General features: G+C 47.6%; 3 protein-coding genes across 6 annotated transcripts in view; 1 reads left to right on the forward strand and 2 right to left on the reverse strand.

The window, feature by feature from the left end:
• PHLPP2 (PH domain and leucine rich repeat protein phosphatase 2) overlaps positions 1-8594 on the reverse strand; it is a 147197-nt gene extending 138603 nt beyond the window's left edge. For all 3 annotated transcript variants that reach the window (XM_050922905.1, XM_050922906.1, XM_050922903.1), the window contains exon 1: positions 7584-8594. In XM_050922905.1, the coding sequence (XP_050778862.1) occupies positions 7584-7592 (9 nt within the window). In that variant the 5' untranslated portion in view covers positions 7593-8594. The remainder of the gene's footprint in view (positions 1-7583) is intronic.
• The window catches only part of IST1 (IST1 factor associated with ESCRT-III), a 578781-nt gene that overhangs the window by 382773 nt on the left and 177533 nt on the right, over positions 1-18475 (forward strand). The gene's annotated exons all lie outside the window — the stretch shown is intronic.
• Positions 9487-18475, reverse strand: part of AP1G1 (adaptor related protein complex 1 subunit gamma 1) — a 99054-nt gene continuing 90065 nt past the window's right edge. For both annotated transcript variants that reach the window (XM_050922907.1, XM_050922908.1), the window contains exon 23: positions 9487-13647. In XM_050922907.1, coding sequence (XP_050778864.1) covers positions 13546-13647 — 102 coding nt within the window. In that variant the 3' untranslated portion in view covers positions 9487-13545. The remainder of the gene's footprint in view (positions 13648-18475) is intronic.

Raw genomic sequence — 18475 nt, forward strand, 5'->3', positions numbered from 1 at the left:
GATTCTGGGTAAATGTCGTCACTCAATCCTTCCTCCGTGAAAGCAACGACAGACAATCATTTCGCGCCCTTTTTCCCTGGATTGCCCTGGCAGACACCATAGCATGGCAACCATGCAGCCCGTTTAGCCTTTTGTCACTGTCAACGTATGTGCACTGGATGCTGCTGACGGATGCGGTACTGCAGTGCTACACAGCATTCATTTGCACCGCCTGCAATTGGAAATTGGCAATGACAGTTATCAGTCCTTTTGTACCGTCTGCTGCTGTCATGGGTGCTCCTGGCTGGCCTCGCTGAGGTCGGCCGGGGGTGCATGGACAAAAATGGGAATGACTCCCCAGGTCATTCCCTTCTTTATGTTTTGTCTAAAAATAGAGTCAGTCCTGCCTAGAATATGGGGCAAGTCTACTAGAGAGCCAGAGAGCACAGCCGCTCTGGGTCAGAGCCTCAGAGATCCCGCAGAAATGATGATGCCATTCTAGGGGGTGCCCCTGCAACAACCCCACCCGTTGTTTCCCTCCTCTCCCAACCCGCCTGGGCTACCATGGCAGTGTCCCCCCATTTATGCGATGAAGTAATAAAAAACGCAGGAACAAGAAACACTGACTTTTTACTGAGATAAAATGAGGGGGAGGCAGCCTCCTGCTGCTATGATAGTCCAGGCAGTACAGAATCTTCATTAGACATGAAAGGGGTGGGAGGGCTGATGGAGCTCAGCCTCCAGCTGCTATGATGAGGACGGTTACCCAGCATTTTGTACCGTCTGCCAGGAATGACTGGGAGTCATTCCCATTTTTGCCCAGGCACCCTCGGCTGAACTCACCGAGGCCAGCCAGGAGCACTCACAGATGATGATGATGACGACGTCGACAGATCTCAGTCATTTTGCACCATCTGCCACTGGGGAGGGAAGGGGATGCTGCTGTTCCAGCACTGCAGCAGACATAGGGTGACATTAAAAAAAGGCAAGAAACTATTTTTTGTCCCCTTTTCTTTTGGGGGGAGGGGGTGAAGGAGGTAAGTTGACAACATATACCCTGAACCACTCGGGAAAATGTTTTTGACCCTTCAGGCACTGGGAGCTCAGCCAAGAATGCAAATGCTTTTTGAAGACTGCGGGGACTGTGGGATAGCTGGAGTCCTCAGTTCCCCTTCCCTCCCTCCATGAGCGTCCATTTGATTTTTTGGCATTCCATTATGCTTGTCATGCAGCATTGTGCTGAGTCCCTGCTGTGGCCTCTGTCTGTCATAGCCTGGAGATTTTTTCAAATGCTTTGGTATTTTGTAACGGAGCTGTGATAAAACAGATTTGTCCCCCCATAGAGCGATCGGATCCAGTATCTCCCGTACGATCCGTGCTGGAGTTCTTTTTGGATTTGGGACTGCATTGCCACCCATGCTGATCAGAGCTCCACGCTAGGCAAACAGGAAATTAAATTCAAAAAAGTTTGCGGGGCTTTTCCTGTCTACCTGTCCAGTGCATCCGAGTTCAGATTGTTTTCCAGAGCGGTCACAATGGCGCACTGTGGGATACCGCCCAGAGGCCAATACCATCGAATTGTGGCCACACTAACCCTAATCCGACATGGCAGTACCGATTTCAGCGCTACTCCTCTCATCGGGGAGGAGTACAGAAATCGGTTTTAAGAGCCCTTTAAATGGATATAAAGGGCTTTGTTGTGTGGACGGGTGCAGGGTTAAATCTGTTTAAGGCTGCTAAATTCGGTATAAATGCGAAGTGTAGACGAGGCCAGAGTACTGGACAAGGAGAGAACTAAGCTCAAAAGAAAACGTTAAAATACAGGAAATTAAAGGGAGAAAAGTTTGTGCAAGCAGTACAGGGTATATACCTAGAAACAGATTTGGCATTGGCTGAAGAGAAGCGGTGGCATAAGAGATTTGTAGACAAGGCAGATGGTGAACCAAGAGAAGTGCAGATAGCAATACAAAACAAGAAAATGACATACAGAAAAAAGTCGTTAACCCATCAAGTGCAAATGAAAGTGAATACAAAGAAGCAAAAGCAAGCTATCAAATGATCAGCTAAGGCCAAAACAAGTGCCCTAGATAACCTGTACACTGCACTTGTAAACTACCCACAGCTGGCTGTCCAAAAGATCTATATCAGGAGTCGGCAACCTCTGGCACACAGCTCGCCAGGGTAAGCACCCTGGCAGCTCAGGCAGGACGGTTTGTTTACCAGCCGCATCCGCAGGTTCAGCTGATCGCAGCTCCCACTGGCTGCAGTTCACTGCTCCAAGCCAATGGGGGCTGCGGGAAGCGGTGCAGGCCAAGGGATGTGCTGGCTGCAGCTTTCTGCCACCCCCAATGGCCTGGAGCGGCAAAGCGCGGCCAGTGAGAGCCGCGATCAGCCGAACCTGTGGACGTGGCTGGTAAACAAACTGGCCCAGCCCACCAGGATGCTTACTCTGGCAAGCCGTGTGCCAGAGGTTGCCGACCCCTGATCTATAGCATTGCAAAGATTAGTCGCAAAGGGAAGGAGGGTAATATTGCAACAACATTTATGAATAATGAGCAAGTGAGACTGCTAGTAATACCTAAACAAGTAAAGGAGAGATGCAAACAATACTTTGAGTCTCTCTTAAATGAGGCAAATCCCATTTTGGTGGAGTTGTCAACATGTGATCCTAATGTGGTGCCTGAGATGACAATGGAGGAAGAGATGAGAAATGCAGTACCAGAATGAAGAACAGTAAGGCAGCGGGATGAGCAGAATGGTTAAGGCATATGGGGAAACAAGCGAATTCCAAAAGATTGGTGCAAGTCTATCTTTGTCCCTATCCATAAGAAGGATAGCATCCATTAACGTGGAAACTATCAAGGGGTAAGTTATTCTTGCACCAGATGAAGATACTGGAATGCACCCTGAATACTAGAATTAGGAGAGTTGTGGAACCTGTCCCTGAACAAGAACAGTTCAGCTTTAGGAAATGATGAGGCACCATAGATGCCATGTTTGCAATTCATCAAGGGATAGAGAAGTACCTCAAACGGGTGAGTAAACTATGGCCCATGGGCCGGATCTGGCCCGCCAGCTGTTTTAAGCCAGCCCTTGCGCTCCCGCTGGTGCTTACATCATTCTGGCACTCCAGCTGGGAAGCAGGGTCAGGGGCATGGCCCATCTGCAGCACCTACATACTCCAATGGCCCCCTCTGGCACTGCAATGGGAGCTGGACGTAGGAGCCAGAGAAGGAACCTGCCGCTGCCTCCGGGAGCTGCTTGAGGTAAGCGCTGCCTGGAGCCTGCACCCGAGTCTCTCCCCATGCCCCAACCTCCTGCCCCAGCCCTGACCCCCCTCCCAACCCCTCAATTCCAGCCCGGAGCACCCTCTTCATCTCAAGCCCCTCACATCCCCAGCCCCACTCCAGAGCCCACACCCCCAGACAGAGCCTGCATCCCTTCCTGCACCCCAACCCCCCTACCCCAGCCCTGATGCCCCTCCCACCCTCCGAACCCCTTGGTCCTAGCCCACATCACCCTCCTACATCCCAACTCCTCATCCACAGCTCCACCCAGAGCCTGCACCCCCGCACCAGCCCGGAGCCCCATTCCACACCCTGAACTCATTTCTGGCCCCACCCTGAAGCCTGCACCCCAACCCCAATTTTGTGAGCATTCATGGCCCACCATACAATTTCTATTCCAAGATGTGACCCTCGGGCCAAAAAGTTTGCCCACCCCTGATGTAAAGCACTAACAGGATAGCCTCTGGGCTTTTATAAGACCTAGAAAAGGCATATGATCAAACAGACAGAAGGATACTCACCAGTACTGAGGAAATATTGAGTGTCCGATGATTTAATAACTATGGTGAATGCATAACAGTGATCCAAAGATATTTTGAAATAACAAGCCCCTTTGAAATGGAAGTCGGACTATATCAGAAGTTGGCCCTCAGTCAGCTTCTGTTTATCGTATTGATGGACTGTGTCAGCAGGAAGATCCCAAAGAGAAACGGTGAGAAGCTGCTATAGGCAGATAACATAGCAATAAGTATCAGAGAGGTAGCCGTGTTAGTCTGGATCTGTAAAAGCAGCAAAGAGTCCTGAGGCACCTTATAGACTAACAGACATTTTGGAGCATGAGCTTTCCTGGGTGAATGCCCACTTCGTCAAATAGCAATAAGGGCACCCTCAAAAGAAGACCTAGAGGAACTAGTAAACCAGTAGTATGACCAGCTATGCAGGCATGGGACAAAAGTGAACATGACTAAGACCAGGTCATGTGGATCATTAGAGGTGCCACAGGGAAACTGGATATAGAGATTAATGGAGTAAGACTAAACCAGATTGATCAGTTCAAGTACCTTGGTAAATGGGTTATGGAAGCAGGCATGCTTGAATCTTAGATTCAGTCCAGCCTGGGGAGTGCTGGACAAGTATGAAACAACATCTCAAGTGTTGTTTCTGACAGAAAATAGGATACTGAGGCTGAAAAACCAACTGGACAGAACTGGGGTACCCCCCAAAGTGTTCAAGATGAGACATCTTCATGCACTAAAAGGAGTAACATGAAGATACAGATTTCAAAATAAAAACCTTGAGAAGGAAGTCAAAGTCCATGATGTGGCTGACAAAATCCAAGAAGTACAACTTCACTGGTTTGGAGACATACAGAGGATGAATTAAGAGAACCTGGTGAAGACAGCATGGCAGGAGAGGGTGATAAGAAAGCAACCTCAGTGAAAGCCCAGGAAGCAATTGGTGGATTGCATCAAAGATGATGGACCTTAATGCCGCCCCGGACAGACAAAGATAGCAGATGATTGCATGAAAACCTGACCCCAGATGATGAGACACAGGGAAGTAGGGTGACCAGACAGCAAATGTGAAAAATCAGGATGGGGGTGGGGGGGGTAATAGGAGCCTATATAAGAAAAAGACCCCAAAATTGGGACTGTCCCTATAAAATAGGTATATCTGGTCACCTTATAAGGAAGTAGTAATAAATATATTAAACATAAGACCTAAAACAGGACCTTGAGAAAAAATGATAAATCAGTAATAGTGCAGACAAGGCAAAAGTTTTGTCAATAAAATATTTCCATTTTGTATTTGGGAAAAAGAAGATGATGTTATACGTGATAACACTTACCATTCCACTAGCATCTCAGGAAGATGCTAAACAGCAGCTGCTAAAGTTAAACATTTTAAAGTTTGCAAGTCCAGATAATCTGCATCTAAGAGTTTTAAAAGAGCTAACTGGATAGATTACTCAAAACATAGATGTTGGTTCTTCAGTAAGTCTCAGAACACCAGGAAATTCCAGAGGACTGGGAGCAAGCGAATACTGTGCCAGTATTTAAAAAGGGTGAACAGGATGACCAGGATAATTAAAGGCCTGTCAGTCTTATATCAATCCAGGCAAGATACAGGATTCAATTAAGAAATAAATAAAGGGGGTTAAATATAATTCACGTCAATCACTATGGGCTTATGGAAAACAGATCTTGTCAAATTAATCTTATTCAAAAAAAATCAAGTTAACAGTTTGGTTGATAAATATACAGAGACTTCTGTAAGGCATTTGACTTGCTAACACACATTTTGATTAAAAAATTAGAATGATATCAAGTTAACATGGCACACATTAAATTGGTTAAACACTGGCTAAATGAAGGGCCTCAAAATGTAATTGTAAACATCACTGAGCAGGTGTGTATTTAGTGGAGCCCCACAGAGATTGGTTCGTGGCCCTATGCTATTTAACGTTTCTATAAATGACCTGAAAGAAAGTAAAATAATCACCAATAAAGTTTGCAGATGACACAAACATTAGAGGAATGGTAAATAATGAAGAGGAGAATGATTTGCAATACTTTGTAAGCTGGGTGCAAGTAACCAATATGCATTTTGATATGGTTACATATAAAATGTGTGTCTTGGAACAAGGAATGCAGGCCATACTTACAGGATGGGGGAAAGTAGTGACTGAAAACAATTTGGGGGCCTGGGTGGTGTATCTCATAGGCAGGGGAAGGCTGTACCTACCCAGACAGCCTCACATGGCCCTGCCCACACTGTCCAGAGGGCCCCCACCTACTGCTAGTTGGCCCCAGCCCAGGCAGGCTGCTGGGATTTGGGGTAGCTGAGGTTGCCCAGTGCTGGGGGTGTCCCTGGCACTGGGGCCATGCCACTCAGCTGGGGGGTCCACATACCACCCACCACTCTGGGGCTGGAGGGCCACATGCCACCCCGTGCTCTGAGGCATGGGAGGGCAGGAGGAGGACACACGCTTGCCATTCACCCAGTCCTCCAGGGGGGCCACATACTGCCCGTTGCTCTGGGGGACTTGGTGGGGTCTGTGTGTCACCTGCCTGCCCAGTGCTCGGGGGGGGCCATGCGCCACCCGGTGCTCTGGGGCTGGGGAGGCATGATGCTGTGGCCAAAAGGTTAATGTGATCCTGGAATACATAAATAGGGCAATCTCAAGTAGCAGTCGAGAGATATTATATTACCTCTACATTTGGCACTAGCGCAACTACTGCTGGAATGCTGTGTCTAGTTCCAATGTCCCCAAATTCGAAAAGGATGTGGATCAGTTGGAGAGGGTTCAGAGTAGAGCAATGAGATTATTAAAGGATTAGAAAACCTGCTTTATAGTATAGACTCAAGGAGCTTAACCAAGAGAAGGTTAAGGTATGAATTGATTACTGACTACAAGTATCTACCTGGAGAACAAATATTTAATGATGGGCTCTTTAGTCTAGCAGATATAGGTATAATGCCTGGAGTTGAAGCTAGACAAATCAGGCATACATTTTTAACAGTGAGGGTAATTAACCATGGGAACAATTTATCAAGGGTTTTGGTGGAGTCTCATCACTGGCAATTTTTAAATTAAGACTGGATCTTTTTCTAGAAGATCTGCTGTATTAATTATTTTGGGGAAGTTCTATGGCCTGTTCTATATAGGAGGTTAGATTAGATTCTCATAATGGACCCCTCTGGCCTTGGAATCTATGAATAATCAGATGAAAATAATTTATTTTCCATGAACCCATGCTGATTGACATTACTTATGTCACCTTCCTTTAATTCTTTATTAATCAAGTCCCATATCAGCCATTCCATTATTTTCTGGCCAACATGAGGCTGACAGGTCTACAGCACCCTGGGTCTCCCAATTTACCTTTTTTAAACGTTGGCACAACGTCAGCTTTGCTCCAGTCCTCTGGAGCTTCCACCGTGTTCCGAGACTCATCACAGGCTTTGGAGTTGGCAAGAGGGAAGGGGGTGTTTCCACCCAGACCTTGGCCTCACCACTTTTTGGCCAGGCCAAACCTGAATGGCATGGCAACCCTGTGTGCCGTGTCACAACACAGTTTACTCACATTTGTGCTGTAGGGCTCTTGGGCCAGGCTGCTTGGGAGGAGGTGCCCAAGGAGGGGTCCAGAGATGTCCTCTGCTAGCTCTTTTAAAACGCCTGAATGCAAATTATCCAGACTTGCTGATTTTAAACATCTAAAGAGCTTGAGACACCCATTAATTTGACATGATTAGGATGAAATATCCCCTCCACACAATCTAGTAGCTTTTTACCACAGGGTTTCTTGCACTTACCTCAAGCATCTGGTACTGGCCACAGGCAGATTACTCTGATAGGAATTCTATTGCCTCTGCTCCTATCTGAGGCTGAATCTACACGGAGGATTTTCACATGTTCTCCTGCCGTTGATCTAGCTTCACTACAGCTCAGCTGTGTTAGTGAGAGTCACAGTAACAATGGTGGAAGGTTCAGTCCATATCTAGCAGTTTTCACCACTGCTGTCAAACCAGGGTTGATGTGGATGCTTGTGCAGATAAGTGCAGCTTCCTTGTACAGTTATTTCACAAACAGGCCGACCAGTTGGGATAACAACTTTTTAGTCATTACTTGGGGTGGGAGCTTATCTAAACTTAAAATAGGAAAACCAACTGCTAATATGTGTGCGAAGAACCCAGCCTGGCAACCCCCAGCTGGAATAGCAATATATCTGTAGCCTACTCTGACAACTTTAGGCACATACCAGGAGATTCTTGTCCCTAGTTCTCTCTTGCTACATCATTGCTCCCAGATAGGCTTGTCCCAGAGTTAGCTTTCAATTGTGCTTTTTGCAATTATTCATCACTTCAAGAACTCTTACAGTGCCAAACGTTTCATCCTTCTCCTAAGTGCTGCCATTACTGAGATGTGGTTCCCTTCTTGTCCTGCTCTACAGGCCAGGCTTTCACTGCACACTCCATTTTCGGGTAATACATTATGCATGCTGAGGAAGTGTGTGGAGTTGCCAGGGCTAGACTCCATCAAAGCAGGACAATGAAGTTACTATTGCCTTAATTCAGAGGGGTGGGCAAAAAGGAATTGGCTCTCCAAACACATCTTTGTCCCTTTCTAGAACCATCATTAATGGGTGGTTTTACTGTGATCTGTCCTCCCAGTAGAGGATCTAAGCAAAGCTTTAATCTGGGCAGCTCTCCTGACTGTGGTACTTGGTTTGGAAACAGATTGCAAGGTGCTGTCCCACTGCCAACAGGAAGCACAATGTTGAGCTATTAGCCTGAATTTTCCTGCGAGTGCCAAGTAGGTCACAAAAAGGAGGACACCCACAGACCAATGTGCAAATAAGACTGTTTGCCCCATTCCCTCATTGACACATGCAATCTAAATGCAGGGGCTGAAAACTTTTTTCCCCACCATAAGCTGCTTCTCCACTGGGTTCTCCTATGGGGAAGTAAGGACAACCAGCATCATCAAGTTCCAGAAACAAATTTCCAACCAAAATGGGACAATGTGAAGGAAAGCTACTGGATCATTAGTTCAACGTTGTTGTTGTATTGGAGGGGATTTCTATAATCAGACTATTGTAGGGGGACACAGTTGTGGTATATTGAGTCTGGATCTCTGCAGAGCAAAACAATCACTGGGTTACTTCATAGATGAAAACAAGCCTAGTCACATACATCACAGGGATAAAGTCAGCAGAGAGTGCACAGCTAGCATTCGCATTGCTTTCCTCCAATGATAATTGGACTGGAGACTTCTTCACACCTAGAGATATCAATAATAAAAAACAAGGACCAAATATCACAAAGCCCAGACTGAACTATAACAGACTCCAAGAATGGATTGCTGGAGTAATTCCTTACGTATTGCTATTATGGAGAGACTAAGACAAGCCATACCATCTGGCCAAGATTTCTATTTCACCTCTGCAGCATTAGTATTTCTATAGCACGGAAGGGCTACAGTTCTTAAGTTTGTGTATGAATTTGTGGTTGGGCAGCCTTCTCTTAGTGAGAAATTTATATAACATTTATAGGTTTAATACATTCTGTCCTCATTCCATTAGGCAAGCACATTAGCAGAATCTGCAAGGTCTGGCATTTCCAGTGGGCTATTCCAGGTGCCTGGCCTTCTCATGCCCACTAGTGATTAAACACCCAGTCCTTTCCCACTACACTTGAAAAAAGTAACAAGGCACAGTTTTAAATCACTGAGTATTGACTTTATTATTAGTCACTTCATAATTTGTTTCAACTGAAAGACAATACACACAGCAGAATTCTAATGCATCTCATGTAAATGTTTACATCTGTTATGCTCCTCACTCACCTCTAAGACTTAGCATTTAATTAAATTTTTTTCACATCTCAAAAATCTGCAATAGTTAGAACGTCATCAGGCTCCCCTCTCAGAAAGGGCTTTTTTTTTTTTTTTTTTTTTTTTTTTAAATACAGTCAAGGAGATGGGATGGGATTTCATGTAAAATGTAACTACAACTTCAGGAAAGAAAAAGACTACAGGAATAAAGTGGGTTCACCGAGGGAAGTGTCCAATGGCTCCTTCCCTCACAGCCCCCAAGCAGAAAATGAACACATGGAAAGCATACCAGGAGGTCTAAAAAAGCCATCTTGCCGCTCCAGAACCAGTCCCAGGGAAAGGAATGAAATGCCTGTCCCAGATGCTTCAGCAACTTCTGGGTAAAATATCCAAGGATCTGTGTAGGTAGCAGCTATTCACTGCTATTGCTTGAAAGAGTTGTTCACATCAATTCCATGTGCCATTCCCCCAAGAAGCTGCACAAAATCAAATCTCAGGACTTCTATTTGCCTCCTCCCCATCTCCTTTGCCTTCAGCCTGATACAGCTCCTATTCCTTCTGCTGTCTCATGGCTCAAAGATTTTAATACATTCACTGGGGGGGGTGGAATAAAGAGACATTCACCCCCTTCTCCCAGACCCAAACTCTTTATGCAGAGTGTTAGAAAGGTTAACTAAGTCTGTATCCTGCTCTCAGCACTGTCCCCGTGCATTAAAATGGGAAGGATGTCATAAGATGTGGCAGTCAGCCAGACGTGTACAACTGTCCCATTCCATTGGTGTCAACATAAATAGTGTTCAAAGCACTTTACAGTGGTGGGCAAGTATTATTACACCCAAGTTACAAACAAGGAAACAGGACGGGTTTAAGAGATCTGCCCAGGGTCAAGTAGCAAACAAAGGGATTGATCACTAGGTGTGCACGGGGGGTATGAATCTCTCTCTCACTCTGGTATGGTGTTAGGATCATTATCCCTAGCAAGAGGAAGGCGGAGACCTCCAAGGACAACGGAAATGCTTAGCCTCTTCATAAGGATTATCTCACAGCCAAGGGATGGCCTCAAACTGAACGTCCTACAGGTGCACAATCCACACCACTCACCCTGCCACATGCATTCTCCTGAACTTAGTCAGGAGACTCAGGACAACTGCACCAACACTTTGTGTCAAGTGCAGAGAGCTCCATACATATACAAACATCTCTTTCATGGAATGACGCTGAAGAGGAGCCAAGCACACAGGAGGAATTTATCTCTACAAGCTTTCCATTTGGAAAGCTACTGGCAAAGCACATGCTGCTCCAGGAGAGAGGAAGTAACGGCAGCTGAAGCAATGAGGTATTCAGCTTCCAGCTGTACAGCAGTCAACAGGCCAGAGTGACCATTGCTTCTGCAGCATTACCTCTGTCCTCACTAATGCTCCAGCATCACTGCTCTTCCTATGAAAAAGGAACTATTGAAGTGCAGCAGTCTTCACAGTAATGAGTGTCTTTGTGGCAGGTGCAGCCTTCAGAGGAGAATGGAAGAGTTCATGGGAACTAAGGCACAGACTTAGCCTGATATCTGAATGTGTTTCTGAACCAGAGAGATGCTCGTCATCACCCTCACTTGTGGCTGAAGTGAATGGGAAGTAATACTTAGCAATTCCAAGAATGGACCCTTATATAGGTGTTAAATACTACTGGGCTGCCTGTATCCTCGTGCTTCTGTCTGAAGCAGACATCCTTGATGATTAGGTCAAGACATTGCTCTTGTAAATGCTACAACCCAGGATCAGTTCTGTTCTCAAGGGAGACACTGTGTGGTATAGCTTATTCTTCCTATAGTCTCAAGCAGACGCCAATGCCAGCTCCAGCAGAATGCTAGAGAGCTTCTATTCTAGTCAAAAAGGCCTTAGCTGATCCCTTCCAAATGTTGGAAGGCAAAGAGATGGCCTCCATGAGTAAGAGATAAACTAGTACTGCTGCAGGGACCTACCCATCAATCACACTGCTAAGCCTTGTGCCAATTTGACAGTATTATTTAACACCATTTAAAAAAGCAGTCTGAACATAAATCTTTAATGACCACTTTTCAAAGGCAAAGGCAGAGCAGCTCTCCTTACTTTTTCTAAATGACCAGCGTCCCACACTTGCATGCAATCTCACAGAACCCAAGGCTATAACCTGCTCTGACCACCCATCAACAGTTGGCAAACATCAGGTCCTGCATCCAAACCAGTTACACTGACAGATGGCAACATTTCCAATGAAGACCAGCACCTGGTGTCAGTCCTTTGTGACCACCTGAAGGGTACAGGTCTCAGGACCACTGACAGGTCATCATCTAGAAGGCTCTATGGGAGAAGTAAAGCAGATTTGCTACCAGTTTCCTTTGAGAAAGCATCAGGGTTGGAGAAAAGACTCTACTCAACATGCCAATATGCTCAAGGGATGAAAATCCAAGGTGTCCCCCCTCCCTTTCCCGAGTCCTAGAGGGTGCTCAACACCATACACAGCTGCCCTGTCTCTCGCTATGGACCTTGGCTCCCATTCTTCACCTCTCCACAGAGGTTCATGAAGCCACTACCTGGCTGACACTGCATACTAAAAAACGCACAGTGCAGCACTACATAATTCTTCTCTGGAAATCACTGACATAGCTCTGAAAAGCACTAGACCGCAGGTCTTTGGACCCATATGCTCAAGAAACTGGCCTCCACACGAAGAACAGCTTGCTTAGTTACTTTCAATTTGAGCTAAACGTGGGTGCCACATCAGATTGACATGGACTTCACTGAAAGGGGAGCAAGGAGCAACAAGCTTTTGTTACACCATCATTAAGCACAAAGTGGGAAAGGTCTCTTTAAACTGCATGGTCTTTATTTCAGTGCCAGCATTACAGATACAATATAAACATCCCAGTCAGAAGAATGAACTTGGATGGAATCCAGGGGTCTATGACAGGCTTAGGAAATGAAAGGGAGGAAGGGTCTGGAGTAACAGGGAAAAGTGACTTTGCAGTGTAGTCTATGCTGAGCCTCCCAGCAGGCAATGGGGCCTATCAAAAAGTGATCTATAGAGTGGAATGTTGCCTTTCTACCCACCTACCACAGCCAACAGTCAAGGGACTGGGCAATAAGAGAATTTTGAAATTTTGGGAATGGGGTGGGTTGGAGTCTCTGATCCATTGTGATGCTTTTGAGATAGCTACAGAAGAGCCATTGTGAGTCTGCATGGCTGCAACCAATGATGGAAAGTGAAGGAAATGGAAGTGTCAGGGCTTCACATTCAAATATAGCACCAAATGAACTGGATCAGATCTCATCAGCATCACTTTTCCCGCGCTCTGTCCCTGACCTGCTGTTGGTATCGTATAGCTAAAGTGTCTGTGTGCATACAGCAATGCACAGAACAGGCCACTAGCAGCCCCACAGCCTCTTCACACATTGGGGAAACAGAAAGAAAAAGGCAGGGTTCCCTAATGGTCTCTGGATAAGCTTTTGCCCCAAACCCCAGATGAAAGTGCCTGCTAGTAATGACTCAAAACCCACCTTACCCACCCCATGGAAAGAAGGCAGCAGAAAGAAGGGACAGCTGCTCACTTGCTGCATGGAGGCAGGAGGAGGAAGGAGAGAAAAAAGTGTTTCCTTGCAAGCAATTCCAGTCCTCTCTTCCAAATGAGCTGCATGTTTCTTGGGGGGAAGGGGAATGTTGCTTCCGACTATGAATGCATGGGGGAGTGCAGAGCAGCCTCCACAAGCAGCAAGCCTCATCAGTGGAGGAGAGGAAGTTAGTCTTAACAGATATGCTTCAAAATCAGCAATCACTTCAGGAAGATTCCTCCTCATCAGCAGGTCTCATCGTTCCCCAGGCCCTTGGTGCAGTTTGGGGGATTGCCAGGGATCAACCTTCTTGCCAGAGTTCCTTTGATTGGGTGAGGTGAGTAAGAACAGTGCCAGAGCCTCACTGCCACGACTGAGGGGGGAAGTTGTTAACTTCCGCTAGATCCTGCATTGCTGAGCCCTTGTGATTATAGGTCAATTTGATCCGCATACGTAGCTGTTGCTATAAGAGGAGAGGAAAAACACAAGATCAGTGTCTTCAGTAAACCCCAAACTCACAAACCCTCCCACCACCTCTCTCACCCCATGGAACCTGATCGGTCACCTCTGGGAGGAGGTAGGGATACATCACTAGCATTATCCCATCCTGTGGGCACAGCTGTGTCACACCAGCTGCTAGGATGTGTCTCAATGGGCAATTAAACTGGTAGAAGATACTCACTTATGCCAATGCTGGTTGAAAACAGGCAAGAGCTTTCTAATCCTCAAGTCCCTCTCCTGGAACCCTGTAGAAGCCTTAGAACATAGCTCCGTTTTCCAACCTGTGTACTCTCACAGGGCTCAGTCTGCCCTGCCTCCCATCCTTCTCCTCCACACTGTGCACTTCAAGGCAGCCGGCCCACCCCAGGTAATGGAAGAGCAGAAGGCAGGTCTGGCAGCTGCTGGCCAGCTCTTGGGCTCGCAGGCTCTGCGGGACAGGTGCCCTCTTTAAGTCCTTGCATTTCCTCCACTGCTTATTGCACAGTCTGCAGGGCAGGCTCTGTCTCAGGTGCCTGACGGTGCACTATGTGACACTCCGTAAATTTAAATATTCAACTTCCATACAACCATCAACTGGAAAAAGGCATCAGCTGGACAGCCCTGAGGAATGAAGCTGTTTGGGAGCCTGCTCCGCTGCTGCCCTATAGGTAAAAAGACACTGCCCTGCCAGGCTGCCAACCCACTGCAGGTGAGGGGCAGCAGTTCCATCTCCATTGCCCAGGCAGTTCTTAGCTTGTCGCCAACTAATGCAAAGCCTAGTGATTTGTGAGGTTGGGGCTGGAACTGAAACCAAAAACTCATCTTCTATGGGGCCAGACGTCTGCGAGATGGAAATAACTCCTTATCCCTACCAAGCTAGGCAGAGTTCAGCTCAGTGACCCACAGGTGAAAGGTTTGGAGTCCACCAGCAATGCCCTGAGATACCTTGGCCAAGAGGACATGCTGTATAGATCTATAGACTATTGCCAATGAGTTATACTAAAAGGACATTCAGGTTGCACATCCAAGCACTCAAAAGTCAGGAAGTGCCAGAATTAAGGCTGCCATGGCAACTGTAATTCTACTTACTCCCTTGTCCTTATGTGTTACGATAATGTCTTTAATTACATGAGCACATACTATTTATTCCACAGGACCCCAGCCTTATTCAAATGCATGACATCACTTGACAGGGCTGAAGAGGAAACAGCCTTAAGAACCATGAGAAAGGGGACATCCCCGTCCCCCTAGGCCATAGAGGATACAGTGCTACTAAAGCCCAGCTCTTGGCAGCTACATGGGAAAGGGGAATTGTGTTTCTTTCTCCAGGCCTGTCCTGAACCTCGGCAAGCACTGCAGAAAAGTGGTTCCCAATTTGTCTCTCTCCACACTCTGAACTGTGGCTCCAAAAGGCAACTCTGTTAAGGAGAAGGTTTATATTTGATTATGAACCGAATGTGCCTGTGAGCACGTCCTGAGAAGTGTCTGAGTCAGACCCACCACCTACCCTGCAGGCCTTGGAGCAGCTGAGAGCTGACACTTTCCTGCTGAAGATGCTCAGCAGCTCCCTTGCAGGCTGCCCACTGTATTGGAGGGAAGAGATGCTTCCCTGCTAGGCTGTGGGAGCCCCAGGGAGAATAGAATAGGAGCTCAACTGGCTGTCCCTGAGCTTTGGGGTGAGCCCCAAGATAGGACACCTCTTCCCACCCCCAGCATAGCCAAGAACTAGTTACCACTCCCTAATTCTGTGTCCCAGCCCTGGGATACATTAAAGCAGAGCAGAAGATGTTTTAAGTTGCACCAGCTGGCTATGGCCCAAGGCACCATATGCCATCTAATTAACAGTCAGAGCCCAGCATGCTCCAATCAATTCCTGTCCCCAAAGCACCTCCTGGGCCAGGGGCTGCAAGGCAGACACACAAGGAGCTGATGCTCTGATTCTCCACCCTCGAGAGTTCGCGGCAAGGAACATGTGTGGCCTCCATTGCCTTGTGAGAGCTGAGCAGTGCAAGGGAGCACAACAGGACAAAGAATCCGGCCTAACATATTGAATGTGGCTTTTAACCTCTTTGAAATAATATATCCAGCCTTAGCCCAAAGAGGTTGGCCATCACCAGTACACCAGCACTGTTTGGCTGATACTGGCCAGTAAACAACATGTTCCTGACATTTAATGTTGCTCCGATAAGCCTGCCATTTTGCTAAAAGAAAAGTGGGACTCTATGGGAAGTGGATAGCCTTACTCATTAACTATACACCAAAAGAAACCAAAGAAGAAAAAACGGTTACCTACCTTTTCGTAACTGTTGTTCTTCGAGATGTGTTGTTCATGTCATTACACATTAGGTGTGAGCGCACTGCATGCACAGACGTTGGAAATTTTTTCCCTTAGCAGCTCCCGTCGGGCCAGTAGGGGAGCCCCACCAGAGTGGCGCCTCATGCTGGTGCATATATACCCCTGCCGACCCAACTCCCCTTTGGTTCCTTGTTGCCAGAGACTCCGACAGAGGGGAAGGAGGGTGGGAAGTGTAATGGACGTGAACACCACATCTTGAAGAACAGTTATGAAAAGGTAGGTAACCTTTTTTCTTCTTCGAGTGATTGTTCATATCCATTACACAGTAGGTGACTCAAGTTTACCGTAGGAGTCATGGAACAATTGATTGAAGCACAGCCCTGCCGACTGCCGCATCCTCTCTGGCCTGTTGGACTGTGCAGTGGGCTGTGAGTGTGTGCACCGACAACCAGGTGGCTGCTTTACCGATCTCCTGGAGTGGAACCTGCGCCAGGAAAGCGGCTGAGGACGCTTCAGCCCTAGTCGAGTGAGCCGCGATCACCGAGCTGGCACTTTGGCAAGCTCATAGCACGTGCGGATGCAATCCATAACCCATGATATCATCCACTGCGCCAAGACAGGGAGTCCTTTCGTTCTCTCCACAATGGCGACGAACAACTGTGTCAACTTGTGGAAAGGTCTAGTTCGCCCCAGATAGAACGCCAGGGCCCTACGGACATCCAGAGTCTACAGACTACGGTGACTCGGGTCCATGTGTGGTTTGGGAAAGAACACTGGCAAACAGATGTCCTGTCCCATATGAAATTGCGAGACTACTTTAGGCCACACCCTAAATTCCTCCCCAAGTTGCACTTTGTCCTTATAAAAAACTGTATAAGGGGGCTCCGAGGTGAGGGCCCTCAACTCGGACATTCTCCTTGCAGATGTAATGGCCACCAAAAAGGCCACCTTTCAAGAGAGGTGAGTGAAAAAGCAAGAGGCTAGGGGCTCGAAAGGGGATCCCATGAGCTTGGTCAGGACCAGGTTAAGGTTCCATGGAGGAACCGGAGGGCGTGAGTAGGGAAATACCCTCTCCAGCCCCTCGAGAAACCGGGCTACCATGGGGCTGGAAAACACAGAATGCCCTGATTCCCCCAGGTGGAACGCTGAAATGACAGCCAGATGCACTCTAACTGAGGAGGGGGCAAGACCTTGATGTTTAAGGTGCAGCAGGTATTCCAGGATAACTGGAACGGAGGCCTGAAGCGGCTGTATATGCTTTGGTTCACACCAGCAGGAGAACCTCTTCCACTTAGCGAGTTATGTCGCCCTAGTGGAAGGTTTACTACTGCTGAGGAGAATTTGTCGCACCTGAAGAGAGCACTGGCTCTCTATCACGTTCAACCACAGAGTTTCCATGCCATGAGATGCAGAGACTGCAGGTTCGGGTGGAGCAGGTGCCTGCGGTCCTGTGTGATGACATCTTGGTGCAGGGGCAGGACAATCGGGTCGGTTACTGACAGCTCCAGCAAATTTGTAAACCAATGTTGGCAGGGCCAAGTTGGGACGATGAGGATCATTACCACCTTGGCTCTGTGAACTTTGAGGAGAAATCTGTGGATGAGCAGGAACATTGGGAAGGCATACTTCAGGCTCCCGCTCCAAGGGATCGCAAAGGCATCTGTGACAGAGCCCAGTCTGTGGGTCTGCAAAGAGCAAAACTGCGGGCATTGACTGTTGTCCTTGGTGGTGAAGAGGTCCATGTGGGGAAATCCCCACTTCTGGAAGATCGACTGCAAGATATCCGGTCTCATCAACCATTTATGCATGCGGTACGATCTGCTGAGGTGGTCAGCCAGCTCGTTCTGCTTCCCCGGGAGGTATGACGCTACGAGGTGTACTGAGTGGGCTATACAAAAGTCCCATAGGGGAAGGGCCTCTCAGCAGAGGGGAGAGGAACAGGCTCCGCCCTGGTTGTTTATGTAGAACATGGTGGTAGTGTTGTCTGTCAGAACTGTCACGCTGTGACCTTCTAAAGCAGCATGAAAGATTTGGTGGGCTAAGCGAACCGCCCTGAGCTCCTTTACATTGACGTGGAGCAACATTTCGTCCTTGGACCACAATCCTCGCATCCATAGGTCCCCCAAGTGCACTCCCCAGCCAAGGTCTGGCGCGTCTGTTACCAGCATCAGCGTGGGTTGCGGTGTGGCAAAGGGGATCCCTTTGCAGACTACCTGCTGGTTTAGCCACCAGCGCAGGGAGTCCAACACCTGGGGGGATTGTCATTACTAGGTCTAAGGGGTCTCTGCCTAGGCGATACGTCTGGACTAGCCACAATTGCAAAGTCCTGAGCCATAGTTGAGCATGTTTCACAATGTGTGCACGCCGCCATGTGTTCTAGGAGCTGCAGGCAGCATCTGGCCGTGGTTGTGGGGAACCTCAGCATGAGTCTATGGCACGCTGGATGGCCAGAAATCTGGATTCTGGGAGGCTCGCTCATGCCCGTACCGAATCCAAGACTGCCGCAATGAACTTC

The sequence above is a fragment of the Gopherus flavomarginatus genome, chromosome 14, assembly GCF_025201925.1.
Source record: "Gopherus flavomarginatus isolate rGopFla2 chromosome 14, rGopFla2.mat.asm, whole genome shotgun sequence".
Lineage (NCBI taxonomy): Eukaryota > Metazoa > Chordata > Testudines > Testudinidae > Gopherus > Gopherus flavomarginatus.